This window comes from Mobula hypostoma, chromosome 18, assembly GCF_963921235.1.
Source record: "Mobula hypostoma chromosome 18, sMobHyp1.1, whole genome shotgun sequence".
NCBI lineage: Eukaryota > Metazoa > Chordata > Chondrichthyes > Myliobatiformes > Myliobatidae > Mobula > Mobula hypostoma.
Window position 1 is genome coordinate 15,699,503 of NC_086114.1, and position 19,981 is coordinate 15,719,483.

General features: G+C 43.4%; 1 protein-coding gene across 3 annotated transcripts in view; it reads left to right on the plus strand.

The window, feature by feature from the left end:
- LOC134358361 (protein lava lamp-like) overlaps window positions 1-19,981 on the plus strand; it is a 145,893-nt gene that overhangs the window by 50,509 nt on the left and 75,403 nt on the right. For 2 of the 3 annotated variants that reach the window (XM_063070494.1, XM_063070495.1), the window contains exons 7-10: window positions 897-1,022; window positions 3,294-3,398; window positions 13,460-13,648; window positions 17,225-17,463. In XM_063070494.1, the coding sequence (XP_062926564.1) occupies window positions 897-1,022; window positions 3,294-3,398; window positions 13,460-13,648; window positions 17,225-17,463 (659 nt within the window). The remainder of the gene's footprint in view (window positions 1-896; window positions 1,023-3,293; window positions 3,399-13,459; window positions 13,649-17,224; window positions 17,464-19,981) is intronic. The other variant, XM_063070496.1, reaches the window with a different exon arrangement.

The following is a 19,981-nucleotide window of genomic DNA, read 5'->3' on the forward strand; positions in this document are numbered from 1 at the left end:
ATTGAAAGGATGGGTGATAATATGGAAAAACAAAATCTCTGGGCAGTTCCACTTTAATTCTGCTCTGGTAATTAAACACAATGTAGGAGATTGCTTGGAACAAGTGCAATCTGTGTCACAGAAAGGTTGTGTTCTGACAAAACTGTCTTATTATGATTTTCTGTAACGCCAAATGACAAAATTTGTTCTTCCTTTTGCTTTTTTACATAAATTTCTAAAGAGCAAATTTCTAATTCTGTATCTCAGATTATTTTTTTGAATTCTGTCATGGGGAATTTCTGAGTTGTTGGAACACAAGAACGTGCTCTATTGTCTGTAAATTGACATATTTTCAGTGTGACAAATGACGGGTCCTCCATCTTTAAGCATTGCGGTTTGCGTAACACTGTTACAGCGCCAGTGACCCCGGGTTCAATTCTAGCACCGCCTGTGAGGAATTTGTGCGTTCTCCCTGTGACCCGGTGGGTTTCCTCCGAGTGCTCTGATTTCCTCACACACTCCAAAGGCATATGGGTTAGTAGGATAATTGGACCCATGGAGAAAATTGGGCAGCTCAGGCTTGCTGCATCTCTAAATCTAAATAAATTTGCTGCTGAACTGCAAAGTCCCTTTGAGGTTCTCTATCTATGCTGGAGAAGTTTAAATCTTCTCTTCAGCGGGAGTTCAGTGCAACCCTCTCTCACTGCTACCTCTCGGTGATATCTGCTGCTCTTCAACTCTTCAGCTTGTATTCCTAACCCTTCCCCCACCTTGTTATTCTGGCTTCTGCCCCTTCCTTTCCAGTCCTGGTGAAGGGTCTCAGCCTGAAACGTCGATTCTTTATTCCCCTCCCTAGATGCTGCCGGACTTGCTGAGATCCTCCAGCATTACTCTAAACCTTTCCTCATCTGTTGCAGGCTCAGCATTCAGTGCTTTTGAAAACCAACGAAGCCAATCAAAGACTGACTGATTCCTTGCAAGCTCAGACAGAACTGCATGAAGAACTCAACGAGATGCGCGTCAAATACAACAAAGCCAGTTTGGTAATTACCTTTTGACAAAGCATTTTTAATCAGAGATTCTAAACGCATTGTAGAGATCAAAAGTCAGGGCTTAATTGCAAGACTCTTTGAGTGCAGATTGTGTTGTCCCTGATTTCTCATCTCACCTCTCATCCATACAACTTTCCAAGATCTTTGCCTTCCCTCAACCCCGGCCTCTTGTACATCCCTGATTTCCCCTGTCTCCACTATTGGCCACCTTGCCTTCAGTGACCTGGCTTCTTGTTATCGAAATCCCCATCTCACCTGTCCTGTGGGGGCATGCCTTATTCTGATTGTCAAAAGTTGCTTCCGATGTAATTGGTTGGTTTGGAAGCTGCAGCTGCTTTTCATATTGGGTAACTGCCTGGCGTCCAGTTTCAAATATCCTGGCTATATAAAATAGCATGTGGAAGGGCTTGCTGTCTTCTTCCTTTGTTTAAGGTAAGACCATTGGGAAAGTGTGCTTTGTGCTCACTTTTAACTAAGTATGTTTGTTGAGTATTCAGCTTTGTAGTGTCTGTAACTTGGGAATGTTTGGTCGAATTTTTGCTATTTGTAAATCAATGATTAATGTACCCATTCAAAGTCAGTACATTTCCTGTCTCACTTGCCAGACCCCGCGAACCTAATTCAACATTACACCACCCAACACCAAATCTCCCACCCCCTAGCAACTGTCTGAACCCCGTCTCTCTTATCAAGTTTTCTGTCAAGTGTTCTCAAATCGCCTGCTTTATCTGGTGTTGGAGACTGGTTGTTAAATCTTTTGAAGTTGCATCAGGGCACTTCGTCACATTACACATAAGTCGCAGTTGTATTGATTTACTTTCCTATTCAAATAAATACTCCTGAGTTATGAAAATTTGTTTTATGGAATATCACACTAATGCAAGTGAATCTCTGGGTATAGGAGGTACAAGAGCCTGAAGACCCACACTCAACAATTCAGAAACAGTGTCTTTCCCTCAGCTATCAGATTTCTGAACGGTCCATAATCCCATGAACCCCACCTCATTACATTATTCCTTTGTTTTGTACTGTTTACTTATTTTCTAATTATAGGAATTTTAAGTCTTTGCAATGTAATGCTGATGGTGTAATGGTTAGCACAATGCATTACAGTACCAACAAACCAGGGTCAATTCCTGCCGCTGCCCGTAAGGAGTTTGTACGTTCTCCCCGTGACCGTGTGGCTTTCCTCCGGGTGCTCCAGTTTCCTCCCACTGTCCAAAGATGTACCGGTTGGTAGGCCAATTGGTTATTATAAATTGTTCCATGACTAAATCAGGGATTGCTGTGTAGCATGGCTCAAAGAGCCGGAAGGGCCTACTCCATGCTGTATCTTAATAAAAAATTTTAAAAATAACAAATTTCACATCATTTAAGATGGTGATTATGAACCTGATTCCAAATCAGTATGTGTCATTGATTTAGTGTGGTATTTTCATAGTAAATACTGCACTGTTCTCCATTTACAGGATAAGATCCCATTTCACTTACATACTTCCAACATTTTGCTCTGACTTGTCAATCTATGAAATACTTTCAAGGAACTTTTGTAGATCAAGGGATTTCTCTACCGGTTTTGATTTAATGCCACCATGTCAAGTGTAAGACATAGGAGCAGAATTTGGCTATTTGGCCCAGAGAATCAGATGTGCAAGTTTTATTTTGGTAATGAGGGAAGTTGTTAAGGTGAAAAGCAGCTTGATACAGACTAGAGCAACTCGTTTCTCTAGAGGTTCCCTTCCACAAGCATCCAATCCCTCTACCATCGACAAGCAGTTGCAGCAGTGTGTACTATCTACAAGATGCACTGCAACAACACACTAAAGTTCCTAAGGCAGCACCTTCTAGACCCACGACCACTACCATCTAGAAGGACGCGAATACCTGAGAACACCACCACTTGGAAACCCCCCTCCAAGTCACTCACCATCCTGACTTGGAAACATATCACCATTGCTTTGTTGTCGCTGGGGCAAAATCATGGAATTCCCTCCCTCACAGCACTGTGGGTGTACCTACACCTCAGGGACTGCGGCGGTTCAAGAAGGCAGCTCATCACCAACTTCTCAAGGGCAGCTAGGGATGGGCAATAAATGCTGGCTTAGCTGGCAACGCCCACATCCTGCAATTGAATAAATAGCAAAAAAAGGTAGCTTAGGGGTGATTTAGTGTGATTATAAAGGGGTGCAATATAAAAGTGAAGCCAATTGATGTTGGAGTGTGTTGCTTCCTTTCCTAACCCTCATTCACCTGTGTTTGTAGGCAAGGGACCTCCTCGCTGCCAAAATGGAGAGATTGGAAGAGTCTGTCACTAATTTGAAGACAAAATTAGAAGATGTGGTAGCGGACAAGGATCGTTTTTTCCAGGTGAGACCTCTAGTTGGGTGACATTTCTTCCCCAGAATTTAGAGTCATAGACTCATAGAACAGTACAGCACAGAAAAAAAGCCCCTGTGACACATCTGGTCCATGCCGAAACATTAATCTGCCTAGTCCCATCGACCTGCACTCAAACCATAACCCTCCCCTTACCCTTCCCATTCCGTTACCTATTGAAATTTCTCTTAAACGTTGAAATTGACCCCACATCCACCACTTGTGCTGGCTGCTTGTGCATGCTCAAAGTACTCTCTACGTTAAGATCACCCTCAGGTTCCCCTTAAACATTTCACCTTCCACCCTTAACCCATGACTTCTAGTTGTAGCCTCACCCAACCTCAGTGGAATGAGCCTGCTTCATTAACCCTATCTATACCCCTCATAATTTCGTATACCTCTATCAAATCTCCACTCCACCTTTTATGTTCTAGGGAGTACGTTCCTTATATATTCAACCTTTCATTTAACCTTATCTCAGGTCCTCCAGTCCCATCAACATCCTTGTAAATTTTCTCTGCAGTCTTTCAATTTTACTTCCATCTTTCCTGTAGGTAGGTGACCAAAGCTGGACACAATACTCCAAATTAGGCCTCTCCATTGTTTTATACAATTTTAACATAACATCCCAACTCCTGTAATTAATACATTGAGTTATGAAGACCAATATGCCAAAAACTTTCTTTATAACCCTATTTATCTGTGATGACACTGTCAAGGAATTATGTATCTGTGTTACTAGATCCCTTTGTTCTATCACACTCCTCAGTGCACTACCACTCAGCATGTAAGACCTACCCTGGTTGGTCCTCCCAAGGTGCAACACTTGTCTGCATTAAATTCCATCTGCCATTTTTCAGCCCATTTTTCCAGCTGGTCCAGATCCCACTACAAACTTTGATAGTCTTCCTTGCTGTCCACTGCACCCCCATTCTTGGTGTTATCTGAAAATTTGCTGATCCTGTTTCACCCATTATCATCTGGATTGTTGACACTGAGGGCTAACAACAAAGGACCCGGCACCAATCCCTGCAACACACCACCAGTCACAGGGCTCCAGTCAGAGAGGCAACCATCTACAACCACCCTCTGGCTTCCTCTGCGAAGCCAAAGTCCAATCCAATTTACTACCTCATCTCGATTGCCAAGTGACTGACCCGTCTTGACCAACCTCCCACGCAGGACCTTTGTCAAATGCCTTGCTAAAGTCCGTGTAGACAACATCCACTGCTTTGCTTTCATCAACTTTCCTGGTAACTTCCTCGATTGGTGAGACACAACTTACCAGCACAAAGCGATGTTGACTAGCCCTAATCAGAGCTTGTCTATCCAAATACTTATATATCTGGTCCTTTGGAATGCCTTGCAATAACTTTCCTGGAAGTGATATCAGGCTCACCAGCCTATATTTTCCTAGCTTATTCTTAGAGCCTTTCTTAAATAGTAGAGCAACATTAGCTATCCTCAAATCCTCTGACAACACACCCATGATTAAGGGTGTTTTAAGTATCTCTGCAAGGGCCTCTGCAATTTCTGCACTAACCTCTCACAGGCTCCAAGGGAACCACATTGTCAGGCCCTGGGGATTTCTCCACTCTAATTTCCTAATGTCAGCAAACACATCAACCCTCTGTAATCTGTATAGGGGCAATGAACTCAAAGCTGCTTTCTGACACTTCTATAGACTCTGTGTCCATCTCCCGAGTAAATACACATGCAAAAAAATCCATTTAAGATCTCTCCCATCTCTTTCAGCTCCACACAAAGGTGACTACTCTGTCCTTCCAGAGGGCCAATTTTGTCCCTTGCTATCCTTGTGCTCTTAATATATCTGTAGAAGCTCTCAGAATTTTCTTTCACCATGACTTATTTTAGTCCTTCTGACTTTCTTCTTAAGTATTCTCTTGCAGTTCTTATATTTCTCAAGTACCTCATTTGTTCCTGCCTGCCTGTACCTGCTATGCACCTCCTTAATTTTCTTAACCATGGTCTCAATATCTCTTGAGAACCAAGTTCCATAAAGCTGTTATCCTTGCCTTTTATTCTGACAGGAACGTACAAACTCACATAAACAAGAGAAAATCTGCACACGCTGGAAATCCGAGCAACACACACAAAATGCTGGAGGAACTCAGCAGGCCAGGCAGCATCTATGGAAAAGAGTACAGTCGAAGTTTCGGGTCCTGCTGAGGGATTTCGGCCCAAAACATTGACTGTACTCTTTCCATAGATGCTGCCCGGCCTGCTGAGTACCTCCAGCATTTTGTGTGTGTTGCACGGTACTCTCAAAATTTCACTTTTGAAGGCCTCTCACCTGCCAAGTTCATTTTCACCAAAAAACAACCTGTCCCAATCTACACTTGCCAGATCCTTTCTCATTCCATGAAAATTGGCCTTTCTCCATTTTAGAACCTCAGTCAAAGGACCAGACCTATCCTTTTCCATAATTACGTTGAAACTAATGGCATTATGATCACTAGATGCAAAGTGCTGCCCTACACAAACTTCAGTCACCTGCCCAGTCTCATTCCCTGATAGGAGATCTAGTACTGCATTCTCTCTAGATGGGATTTCTGTGTACTGACTAAGGAAACGTCCCTGAACACATTTAACAAACTCTTTCCCATCCAGACCTTTTACAGTATATGAAGCCCAGCTAAGATGTGGAAAATTAAAATGACCTACTATCACAACCTTACATTTCTTGCAACAATCTGTAATCTCTACACAATTGCTCCTCTAAATCTCGCAGATTATTAAGTGGTCTATAGTATAATTAAACGTGGTCATACCTTTCTTATTCCTCAGTTCTACCCATAAAGCCTCACAAGATAAGCTCTCTAGTCTGTCCTGACTGAGCACTTCTGTGACACTTTCCCTGACTAGTAATATCAACCTGCCCCTTTTAATCTCTCCCACTCTATCACATCTAAAACAACAGAATCCCAGAACACTGAGCTGCCAGTCCTGCAACCCATTCTCACTAATGGCTACAATGTCATAGTTCCACATGCTGATCCATGCCTTAGGCTCATCCACCTTTCCTACAATACTCTATGCATTGAAATAACCACAGCTCAGAATATTAGTCCCACTATGCTCAAACTTTTGATTCCTGACGTTCTATAACATCTTTCGCCACAGCCACTCCACTAACTGTGCTGGCATTCCGGTTTCCATCCCTCAGCATCTCTGGTTTGAGCCACCCCCACCCCCACCCCCATGCAGCACTAGCAATCTTCCCCGCTATGATATTAGTCCCCCTCTAGTTCAGGTCGAAACTGTCCCTTCTGTACAGGTCCCACCTTCCTTGGGATAGAGCACAATGATCCAAAAATCTGAAGCTCTCATTTCTGCACCAATTCCTTAGGGAGGGAACGTCGACTCAGACCATGAGAGGCCTGCGTTGGGCATTTTCATGCCTTACAAGGCGCAGATTGGAAGTCTGTGGGGTGCCACTCCTCACACAGACTAGAGCAATGTATGATTAAGTGCCTTGCTCAAGGGTACAGATTCATGTGAAACTGTATGATCTTCCTATTTCTGGCCTCACTAACACATGGCACAGATAGCAATCCTGAGATCACAACCCTGGACGTCCTGTTCTGTAACTTAACACCTAACTCCCTGAAGTCACTGTGCAGGACCTCATTACTATTCCTACCCATGTCATTGGTATCAATGTGGATCATGATCTCTGGCTGCTCACCTACCAGTTCAGAATGCTGTGGACTCGGTAAGAGACGTCCTTGACCCTAGCACCCAGGAAGGCAACGAACTATCTGGGAATCTCATTCTCATCCACAGAATCTCCTTTCTGTTCCCCTAACCAATGAATCCCCTATCAGTACAGCTCACCTCTTCTCCCTGCTTTCCTTCTGACCTCTTTTCCCTAGCTTTCCTCTGCTAGGTCACTGTTCCCCCCGCCCACCCCCCAACAGTATTGAAAGTGGTATACAAGTTGTTGAGGGAAACGGCCACAGGGATATGCTGCACTGACTGCCTATCCCCTTTCCCACTCCTGACGGTCACCCAGTTACCTGTGTATGTGGGTGTAACCACCTCCCTGTATGTCCGATCTGTCAACCTCCTCAGACTCCTGAATGATCTGGAATTCATCCAGTTCCATCTCCATCTCCTTAACCCAGTCTGTTAGAAGCTTCAGCTGGATGTACTTTTTGTAGATGTACTCATCAGGGACACTGGATGTCTTCCTGCCTTCTCACATCCCTCAAGAGGAGCATTTCACTATCTGGCCAGGCATCCCCACTGCTCTAAGTGTGCAATAAGAAAAAAGAATAAATAATGAAAAAGAAAATCTACCTCTTGCATGAGCCTCTCCTCACTGAAGCCTCAACTCTCCCACTCCAACACTGGCCCACTACCACAATAGCCGCTTCACATAAACCTTTCTATTATGTCTCGCCAAATGCCTAATTTTGCGCAATCCATTGTTTCCTTGGGAACTGTGGCAAGCTAAATGTGCCGACTGCCCCTGCCCACTTCTTAAAAAATCTCTCTGGCTCGCTATCCGGTGTCTACTCAGGACTGTGCTGCATAAAATGTTCGTATTATTGGACTGAGTTCAGGAGTAAACCGCCAGCAGATCTACTGATACCCCAGAAGTTCTGCCAGTCTCTACATCTCTCAAACAAGATCTCAACTTGATGTTGCATTCAAAAGGGGGTACAGTGGCAGTCGGCATTTTGGTTGGAGATCCTGCAGCAGGATCTGTTGACTATTCTTCTGCTTACACAGATTCTGCCTGACCCTCTGAGTTCCTCCAGCAGTTGTTTTTTTTTAAATCCAGAATCCAGTATCTGCAGTGTCTTGTGTCCATAACCTGGTGTACCCCTTCTTCTGCTCCTTCTTTAATGCCTTTACAGCCTTCCTGTAGTGTGACAAGCAGAAAGTCACACATTGATCCTAATGTGGCCTAAGTAAAGTTTTATACAGCTGCAACATGATTTCCTGACTATTCTATTCGGCCTGGAGGTCAGCGTAATGCTTTACAGAGCCAGTGACCCAGGTTCATTCTCCACTGCTGTCTGTAAGGGGTTTAAACATCCACCCTCTGACTGCCTACATTTCCTCCGGGTGCTCTGGTTTCCTCCCACATTCCAAAGATGTGCAGGTTAGTAGGTTAATTGGTTTCATGGGTGTAATTGGGCAACGCAGGCTCACTGGGCTGGAAAGCGCTGTATCTCTAAATTAAAACAAAAATTCAGTGCTGCAGCTGATGAAGTTAAGTATGCAGTTTGCCACCTTTACCACCAGTCGAATCGTCACTTCCAGTGGGCCAAGGACCAGTTCGACTGTTACACTAAATCTGTAACCCAAAGGGATCTGCAGATGCTGAAAATCCAGAGCAACACACGCCAAGTGCTGGAGGAATCAGCAGGTCGGGCAGCATCTATGGAGAGGAATAAACTGTTAATGTTGCGGGTGAAGGCCCTTCATCTGGTCTGGGAAGGACAGGGGGAAGAACCCAGAACAAGAAGGTTGGGGGAGGGGAAGGAGTACAAACTGGCAGGAGATAGGTGAAACCAGATGAGGGGGAAGGTGGGTGAGGGTGGGGGGGGGAGATGAAGTAAGAAGCTGGGAGGTGATAGGTGGAAGAAGTAGAGTGCTGAAGAAGAAGGAATCTGATAGGAGAAAAGAGTGGACCATGGGAGAAAGGGAAGGAGGAGGGCCATCAAAGGGAGGTGATAGGCAGTTGAGGGAAAAAAAGGGGTAAGAAGGGAGCCAGAATGGGGAATGGAAGAAGAGAGGGGGGGGGTAGAGTGAAATTACCAGATGTTAGAGAAATCAATGTTCATGCCATCTGTTTGGAAGATATCCAGACTGAATATGAGGTAACACGCACAACACGCTGGAGGAACTCAGCAGGTTGGGCTGCTTCCGTGGAAATGATCAGTCAATGTTTTGGGCCGAGACCCTTCGTCGGGACTGAAGAGGGAGGGGGCAGGGGCCCTATAAAGAAGGTGGGGGGGTGGTGGGAAGGAGAAAGCTGGTAGGTGCCAGGTGAAAAACCAGTAAAGGGAAAGATTAGATTAGATTAGATTCAACTTTATTGTCATTGTGCCAAATACAGATACAAAGCCAATGAAATGCAGTTAGCATCTAACCAGAAATCCAAAGAATAGTGTTATTTACAAACTAACTGCGAATAAAAAGTAAGTGCTACAGCACACAAATATAAAGGTACTGAGACAGTACAGTATGGGTGCAATACTGCTTAGCGCTGTGATGTGACATTCAGCAGGGTCACAGCCTCAGGGAAGAAGCTCTTCCTGTGCCTGCTGGTGTGGGAGTGGAGGCTCCTGTAGCGCCTACCGGATAGGTGGAGAGTAAGAAGTCCATGGTTAGGGTGAGATGCAAGGGGTGGGGGAGGGGAAGCTGGGAGGGGATAGGCAGGGAAGGTGAAGAAGGAATAAGGGAAAGCACAATGGGTAGTAGAAGGAAGCGGAACCATGAGGGAGGTGATAGGCAGCTGGGGGAGGGGGCAGAGTGAAACTAGGATGGGGGAAGGGAGGGGGTGGGGCTTTGACCCGAGCATCTGCAGAGTATTTTGTGTTTCTGAATATGAGGTGTTGCTCCGCCAACCTGAGAGTGCCTCATCATTGCAGCAGAGAAGGCTCGAAACCCCGACTACTCCCCTCTATAGATGCTGCCCGACCTACTGAGTTCCCAGAGCACTTTGTGTGTGTTACATTAAACCTGTATTACCTGACTACCTAGTTTCCATTATTAATGTTACAAGAATCAGAATTAATTTATCTCCCCAAAATCTGCTTGAGGTATTTTAATTAGCTTGTAAACTTGGGCTTTTGAAATATGAATAACTGTATTTGTGATAATCCTTTTGACTTTAATGCAAATTGCTGAATATGCCTGCAGTATTAGCTGTTAGAAACCAGAGGGATCTTTGGGCCGAAGGTGATGATCTGTAAAGGCAGGAGGCTCCATCTAGTGGTACAAGTGGGTACAGTAATATGGAGACATGAGAGACTACAGATGTTGGAATCTGGAACATCAAACAAAGTACCAGTGGAACTCAGCAGGTCAGGCAGCGTCTATGGAGGTCGGTGTTTTGGGTCAAGAGATTTCAACTTGACTACTTTAAAATATGGTGCAGGAAAGGGATGGAACACGACACACGAGATCCTGCGGTTACTATAAATCCTGAGTAACCCACACAAAATGCTGGAGGAATTCAGTAAGTCAGACAGCATCTATGGAAAGAAGCTAACAGATGATATTTCAGGCCGAGATCCTTCATTGTGACTGGAAAGGAAGGGGGCAGAAGCCAGACTAGGAAGCTGTACAAGGTGGCTGGTGATAGGTGAGACCAGGTGAGGGGGAAGGATGATGTGAAAAGTTGCGAGGTAATAGGTAAAGAGGTAAAGGGGCGAACAAGAAAGAATTTGATAAGGGGACCATGGACTATGGGAAAAAGGGAAAGAGTTTGGGAACCAGAAGGAAGTGAGGCACAGTTCATGAGGGTAGGGCAGGAAAGGAGAGGGGGTATTACAAGAACTAATTAGATATCTATCACCTACTAGTTCAGGGGTACCCAACATTTTTTATGCCAGTGAGGCTTACCATTAACCAAGGGGTCTGTGGACCCCTGATTGGGAACCCCTGAACTAGTTGGTGATAGATACATCCAGGTGAGGGAGGATGATAGGCACATGAGGGAGGGGGCAGATTGGGAATGGTTTCAAAAACTAGGTGGTGATAGGCAAACGTGACCAGGTGCTGAAGATGATTGCATCTGATTATACATATTGGAGTAGATGAGATACAGGGTTTCAACCAGAGATGTTGACTGCCCATTTCCCTCCACGAATGCTGCCTAACCTGCTGAGCTCCTGCAGTGCCTTTTTTTGTGTTGCTTGCAAAATGTTGTCATTGCAGAATTCTGCAGCTGAGTTTAAATCCCAGTGCAATTAGCGAATTGAAAAAAAAATTAGGTAACTAAATAAATTTGGAATTAAAAATAATTCTCAGTACTAACAACCATTAGGCCAGCACAATGTTGCAAAACAATGTATAGAGCAAATTTTCATTTACATAATACAAACTAGCTCTAATATCCTTTTCCAATGAGACATGGGAAGAATTTTGACAGGTTGGTAAGCAGAAAGTGTAAACCATTGGAAAAGGATCAAAGGATAGATGAAAATTTACTTGTATAAATGGTCTGAAAATGGTCTTGGTCTGGAGGTAAAGTAAGAACTTTGTCATGGAAAGTATGGTGGTCTGTTGGGGAGTGCGTAAGATTATTTTGCTAGTCACCTTCTCTTATTCTGGAAACGGTTCTGTTATTTATTCTGTGTCTGTCCTTCATGATCTTAAATCAGAGCCTCAACTATTCCAAGAAGACCAGCCAGAACTTCTCCAGTGTATATCCACATTACTAAAGTACCTCATCCCTGGAATCATTTTGGTAAACCTCTTCTCCATTCTCTCAATATTTTGTAAAAAGTTGTGTCCAGAACTGAACACAATCTCAAATTGTCATCAAACCACTGTTTATTACTGTTAATTAATTACAACTTCCGTGCTTTGGTTTTCCACTCTAGTTGAAAAAGCCCTGGATCCTGTATGCAATTTTGACCTCACTGTTCTCATATTTAGAATTATACCTTCACATTTACATTGCTTTTTCTCATTTTTCCTATCAAATTGCAGTAAATTTCACCTGTCACCTGCCTACATATTCCATCAGTGCACCTACATCTCACTGACCTCAAGGGACTTTGTCCTCACAGATCAATACATCTTCAAAGGTTTGTGTAAACTTGAAAACTGTGCACTGCACACTCAAGTTCAACTCATTGATATTTATTAGCAAAAATATTATTCTAATACAGATTCTGAACTCCATAAGACACTTCCCACAGTAAGGAAATAATATTTACTTACCTCGACTGACTTTTATCCCTTGTTCCACCCATTTTGCCCCCAAAGATAAATTCATTGGTTAATGCTTATTTGGAATGTAGTCTGTTCTGTGCTTTGTAGGCCTCCCCAAAGGTTTGCCAGGTTTGTCACTTGCCTCAGTTTTGGCAATGTACTAACGTCTCTGTAATTTTATACTGTTGACTACTACAATGCCATTGTCTTCGTATCATTCAAAAGAAATGGGTATGTAGTATTATTTTAACAAGGTGTGTCAGTTTTCTTGCACTAATACTGTTTCTGCACAATATTTTTTCTCTTTATTGTCTTGTATAACTTGTGTATAATTCATCCTTCGTGTTTTGTCTTAGCGATGCTGCTGCAAGATAGCTTTTCATTGTACCTGTACCTCGCTGTACTTGTGCATGTGACAATAAACTTGACATAGCAACCATTAGACTCTTGACCCAGTGTGGATAACTTCATTCACCACAACTCTGAACCTAAAGACTCACTTTCAAGGACTCTTGACCACTCATGTTCTCAGTATTAGATTTTTCTACACCGTTTGTCATCTTTTGTACGTTGGTTGTTTGTCAGAGTAACGCCACAAAATGCCGCAGGAACTCAGCAGGTCAGGCAGCAACTATGGAGAGGAATAAACAGTCAGCATTTCAAGCCAAGACCCTTCATCTGAACAGGAAAGGAAGAAAGAAGAAGCCAGAATAAGATGGTGGAGGGGAAGGGAAGGAGTGCAAAGTGATAGGTGTGACCAGGTGAGGGGAAAGGTGGGTGCATATGTAGGGGAGGGAGGGAATGAGTGAGAAGCTGGGAGTTGATAGGTGGAAAGGTAAAGGTCAGAAGTAGAAGCAATCCGATAGGAGTGGACCTTGGAAGAAAGGGAAGAAGAAGGGACACCAGAGGGAGGTGATAGGCAGGTGAGAAGAAGAGAACAGACAAGAGGGAGCCTTTGTCGATCTTTATTTATTTTCAAAGATTCTATTGTATTTATTTCTTTCTGAAAATGCCTCTAAGAAAGTAAATCTCAAGTGGTATATGGTAACATATAGGTACTTTGATAATAAATTTATTTTGAACTTTGAGTGTGATGGCTGAGCAAGATGTCAAACGGCTAAATTCTGCAGGAGAAGCTGGAATTACACAAATGTGTCCAACATCTGACCCTGGAGTTAGAGCGAGCACTGAGAGGGCGAGAAGGTTTTGATGACCAACTGGCTGATCTCCATGTGGAGCTGCTAAACACCAAATCCCAGGCCAATAGGCAAGACCAAGAGAAGGTCTTACTGAAAGAAAAATTATCAACCATCACACAGGTATACGTAACATTCCAATCTCTCTTTATCCTCCTCATTTGGTTGTAGCATTGCCGATTTTCCAAAGTAAAGATTAAGATTTTAAAGGTTAACTTTATTTTTCACAAGTACATCAAAACGTATAGTGAAATGCATCATTTGTGTCAACAACTAGCATGTCTGAGGATGTGCTGAGGGCAGCCCACAAATGTTGCTGTGTTTCTAATGCCAATATAGCACGTCCACAATTTACTAACCCTAACCCATATGCCTTTGGAAGCTGGGAGGGAACCGGAGTACCCGGGGGAAATCCACACATTCATGAGGAGAACGTACAAAGAGAAGATGTCGGAACTGAACTTTGAACTCCGGTGCACTGTGCTGTAATAACATTGCACTAACCGCTACTCTACCGTGGCGTACATGTGCACAGTGCAGTTTGCTACGTTGATCTAATTGCATTGAATAAAGTATGGAAAAAGATCTCTGTTATGTAATCCTCTGCGATGAAGGATAATTTATCAAGGTGCATTTTCTAACCCTCCGCCGTCAGATTACCAAATGGAAAATAAACCCATGAACACTACCTCACTATCTTTTAATCTCTGTTGCTGTCCTTTTCACACCATTTATTTAATGTATTTCTTTTTCTAATTTAGACTTTTTTATGTATTGCACTGTACTGCCACAAAAAAATTAATTTCATGACATAGATCAGTGATAATAAACCTGATTCTGATTCTAACTGTCAGGGAGAGCTTTTCATTTCCCTCAACTTGGTCTAGTGTTGTTATGTATATTTAGTTGTTCCTCTTTGCACATGTATAATTTATGTTAATTTTACTTTATCTTATGATTGTAATTTACTGTGCTGTTGCTGCTAAAAGCTAATTTTCATGGTACTTCCACCCTGGGTATGTATAACCATGGCAATGAACTCAAACTTGACTTGAAGCTGAGTTTGTAATTCCTGGAAAGAGAAGACAGGAGTTTTCAAGACTGTGAGATGGCTAGAAAGGGTGGATATATTTACCACCTGTGCAGAGGTCAGAAATAAAGCCCTTCAGTGTAAGGCAGTCACTAATAAGTCCAGTGGAGTTTAATATATCCAGAGAGCTGACAATGCATTGTTAGAAAAAGTAGTTGAGGTGGGTACGATAATGATATTGAGAAGACATTCGGATAAGTATATGAATAGGAAAGATTTAGAGGGACACAGGCCAAGTGCTGGTAAATGGGATTATCTTAGATGGGCTTTTCTATACATGCACAGTGTGGAGTGTCCTATCTGGTTGCATTGTGCCCAGGTATGGAAACACCAATACCCAGGAACAGAAAAGAAAGCCACAGAAAGTGGTGGATCCAGCCCAGTCCGCCACAGGCAAAGCTCTCCCCCCGAAAGAGCACATTTCCATGGAGTATTGCCACAAGAAAATAACATCTAGCATCAAAGAAGCTCACCGTCTAGGCCATGCCCTCTTCTCACTACTACCATTGAGCAGGAGGTACAGGACCCTTAGTTCTGCAGCACCAGGTTCAGGAGCAGCTGTTGTGCAGAGGTACTTGGGAGTGCTTGTTCTTGAATCGTAAAAAGTTGGCTTGCAGGTACAACAGGTTATTAAGAAGGCAAACGGAATGTTGGCCTTCATTGCTAGAGGGATTGAATTCAATATCTCTTTTTTGAGGCACTGCCTTTTGAAGGTGTCCTGGATGCTGGGAGGCTAGTGCCCACGATGGAGTGGGCTGAGTTTACAACTTTCTGTGGCTTTTTCCAATCCTGTAAGGTGACCATTCTATATCAGACAGTGATGCAACCAGTTAGAATGCTCTCCAAGGTACATCTGTAGAGATTTGAGAGTGACTTTGGTGACATGCCAATTCTCATCCAACTCTCATGAAATGCAGCTGCTTTTATGCCTCCTTCGTAAGTGCATCAATATGTTGGGCCCAGGATAGATCCCCAGGGATGATGACACCGAGGAACTTGAAACTGCTCATCCATTCCACACCTGATGAGGACGGGTGTGTGTTCCCTTGACTTCCCCTTCCTGAAGTCAACAATCAATTCCTTGGTTTTACTGACAGTGAGTGCACGGTTGTTGCGACAACACCACTCAACCAGCTGATCTATCTCACTCCTGTGCACCTCCTCATCGTCATCTGAAATTCCACAGACAGTAGTTGTGTCACTGGCAACTATCAGGCCCTTGAACTAGTGTGGATAACTTCACTCACCACAGCTCTGAACTAGTATGACAACCTACAGACTCACTTTCATGGACTCTTTACAACTTGTGTTCTCAGTATTATTCTTTTAATTTGCACAATTTGTCTTCTTTTCCACATTCATTGTTTGTCAGTCTTTGTCAATGATAACTTCCATCCATTCAGCAGTCTCTTTGCCCCCTACCATTATGCAGGAAGTACCACAGAATTAGGACAAGGACCGTTAAGATGGGAAGCAGCTTCTTCCCCCAGGCTTTAAGACTAGTGAACTCCCTGCCACCACCCAGATCTTTCCACGTATGAAACACCAGTAGCAATATACTGTTTACTTTTTAAACTTGTGGCATAAATTCACATTATTATTTGTGGTAATATTACTTTATTTTATGTGTTGTGTGTGAATTATACGTACTGTGTTGTGAACCTTGGTTCGGATGAATGTTGTTTCATTTAGCAGTATACATATACACGGTTGAGATGACAATAAACTTGAATTTAATGTTTATGTATAGCTTTTCATCAATTCTATTGTATTTCTTTACTTTGCCTGGAAGATAATGTAGAATATGGTAATGGATGCATACTTTGATAATAAATGTTACTTTGACTTTGACTCCTTGGTTAGAATTGAGTGAAGGGTGTTTTTCTGTATGACTTTATGACTCTACGGTAAATCTTTCTCTCATGTAGTAGCTTAGGTGACCAAATGACAGTATGGACAGTGGGGTAATCAATGAATTTACTAGATGTCTCCATAACTTCAGTTTCTCTTCCACCCATCCAAGATGTTTATCAGGAGCGCTGCGTATACAGGACTCATTGGATTGTTACAGATCCCTCCCAGCCGTCTGTCAATCTCTTTGACCCCCTACCATCAGGCAGGAGGTACTGTAGCGTTAGAGCAGGGACCTTTAGGAAGGGAAGCAGGTTCTTTTCCCAGGATGTAAGACTGCTGAACTCCCTGCCATCACCAAGATCTCATCACGTATGAAGCGCCAGTAGCATTATACTATTTACTTTTGAACGTGTGTTATAAATGCGTCTTATACTGAACGTCAATCTTCTGGAATATATTTTATTATTTGTTAATATATTTGCAGTAATATTACTTTTATGTGTTGTGTGTGAGTTATATGTAATGTGTTGTGCACCTTGGTCTGGAGGAACATTGTTTTGTTTGGTGGTATACATCTGTACAGTTGAATGACAATAAACTTGAACTTGAACTTAAGATAGTTTCCTCTCGTTTGCTTGTACCCTAGGGTCTGTGCTGTCAGGTCTTCTCCCTCTCTGTTGCTGTCTCCTATTGTTCATTCTGTGTTCAGCTGGGTGAGAGTCAGTGACCGTTTACCGCATTGTTTCAATTTCCAGGTGAATGAGAGGCTCACTGCTGAGCTGGGCGAGTTGCGGCAGACGCTGGGGCTGCGTCAGGAGCAGCTCCATCATCTGGAAGCCGAGAGGAAGATCCTGAACAATCAGATAGAGGCCCTGGAAAATGAGCGGGCTCAGCTGGTCAGCGAGAAGGAGACACTGCTGACTGCTGTACAGGCAGACGTCAAAGCCCATGATGACGAGGTTAAGGCTCTAAAGGAGCACTGTGAAGAGCTCAGGTAAAAGGAGATCACAAGACAATAAGACATAGGAACAGAATTAAGCCATTTGGCCCACCTTTACCATTTGATCATGGCTGGTTTATTTTCCCCCTCAACCCCATTCTTCACGTAACTTTTGTTGCCCTTTTAATCAAGAACTTATCAACAACCGCTTTAAATATACCCAATAACTTTGCCTCCACGGCCACCTGCGCCAATGAATTTCAAAGATTCACCACCTGATGGTTAAAGAAGTTTCTCTTCAACTCTGGTTTTAAATAGATGTCCCTCTATTCTGGGGCTGTACCCTCTGGTACTAGACTCCCCCACTATAGGCAACATCCTCTCCATGTCCACTCTATCCAAGCCTTTTAATATTCGGTAGATTTCAATGAGATTCCCCTCATTGAAATTCCTCCTCATCTCTGCTATAAAGGGACGCCCTTGTATTCTGAGACTGTGCTGTCTGGTCCTAGACTCTCCCTCTATTAAAAACATTGTCTCCATGTCCACCTTGTCCAGGCCTTTCGATATTCATAAGTTTTAATGAGATACCCCCTCATTCTTCTGAATTCCAACGCGTGCGGATCCAGAGCCAAAGAAACGCTCTTCATACGTTAACCCTGTCATTCACGGGATCATTCTTGTGAACCTCCTCTGGACCCTCTCCAATGCCAGCACATCCTTTCTTCGATAGGGGGCCCAAAACTGCTCACAATAGTCCAAAGAGCAAAGGCATGTACAGGAGTTTCCAAAACATTACATTAAGAGTTAGATTCGGAGTCTGAGTGTTGGAGAAATACAGAAACAGCCCTTCAGCCCAACTCATCCATGTCTTTTAATTGTTGTTGTTGTTCCCACCTCAACCACTTCATCTGGCAGCCTGTTCCTTATACTCTCCACCTTCTGTGTGATAAAATCGTTGTCAGCTTCCTATTAATTCTCTGCTCTTTCATTTTAAACCTATGCCCTCTAGTTTTCCATCCCTGGGAAAAAGACCTTGCGCATTCACCCTATCCCTCATTATTTTATTGATTTATTTTATGTTATTTATTTAGGCCTTCCAGCCCCTCGAGCCACTCTGCCCAGCAGCCCACAACAAACCTGATTGATCCTCATCTATTAGAATGAGACATAGGAGATACAGGACAATTTACAATGACTAATTAGCTCACTAGCCAGTATGTCTTTGGACTGTGGGAGGAAACCAGAGCACTCGGGCAAAACCCACACATTCCATGCGGAGGATATAAAGAGAGTCCTTACAGAATGGTGCTGGAATTGAACCCTGAACTCCAGAATGCCTCGAGCTGTAGTAGCATCGTGCTAACTGCTATGCTGTCGTGCCGACCTTTATACACCCCTAACAGGTCACTCCTCATACTCCTGAGTTCCAAGGAATACAAGTCCTATGGAGACATAGGAGTCTATAACAGAATGTTTATGGATTATGGATCTAGGTGTTCTTGTACATCAGTCACTGAAAGCAAGCATGCAAGTACAGCAGGCTGTGAAGAAAGCTAATGGCATGCTGGCCTTCATAACAAGGGGAATTGAGTATAAGAGCAAAGAGGTCCTTCTGCAGCTGTACAAGGCCCTGGTGAGACCACACCTGGAGTACTGTGTGCAGTTTTGGTCTCCAAATTTGAAAAAGGACATTCTTGCTATTGAGGGAGTGCAGCGTAGGTTCACAAGGTTGATTCCCGGGATGGCGGGACTGTCATATGTCGAAAGATTGGAGCAACTGGGCTTGTATACTCTGGAATTTAGAAGCCTGAGAGGGGATCTTATTGAAACATATAAGATTATTAAGGGATTGGACACGCTGGAGGCAGGAAGCATGTTCCTGCTGATGGGTGAGTCCAGAACCAGAGGCCACAGTTTTAAGAATTAGGAGTAGGCCATTTAGAACAGAATTGAGGAAAAACTTTTTCACCCAGAGAGTGGTGGATATATGGAATGCTCTGCCCCAGAAGGCTATAGAGGCCAAGTCTCTGGATGCTTTTAAGAAAGCGATGGATAGAGCTCTTAAAGATAGCAGAATCAAAGGTTATGGGGTAAGGCAGGAACTGGATACTGATTGTGGATGATCAGCCATGATCACAGTGAATGGGGGTGCTGGCTCGAAGGGCCGAATGGTCTACTCCTGCACCTATTGTCTATTGTCTACTTGTAGAGCCCTTAAATCAATATACTGACTCGTAGTGGTAAATACGATCATCATGGGTTTTGATAAGATGGGTGGTCAGCACTTTACCCTACAATTGGGGTGTCTGAAACCCTAACTGTAGGTTTAAGGTGAGAAGCAAAAGATTTAAAGGGGGCCTAAAGGGCAAATTTTTCCTCACAGAGGGTGGTGGGTGTGTGGACCGGGTTGTCCAAGGGAGTGATTGAAGCATAAACCTTTCCAATCCATGTACCTGTGCAAATGTCTTTTAAATAGTGTTATTGTACCTTCCTTAGTCATTTCTCCTGACGCTTGTCAGTGAGCATTTCAGACTGTATGTGTGTAACGACTGGTACTTATATAGAACAC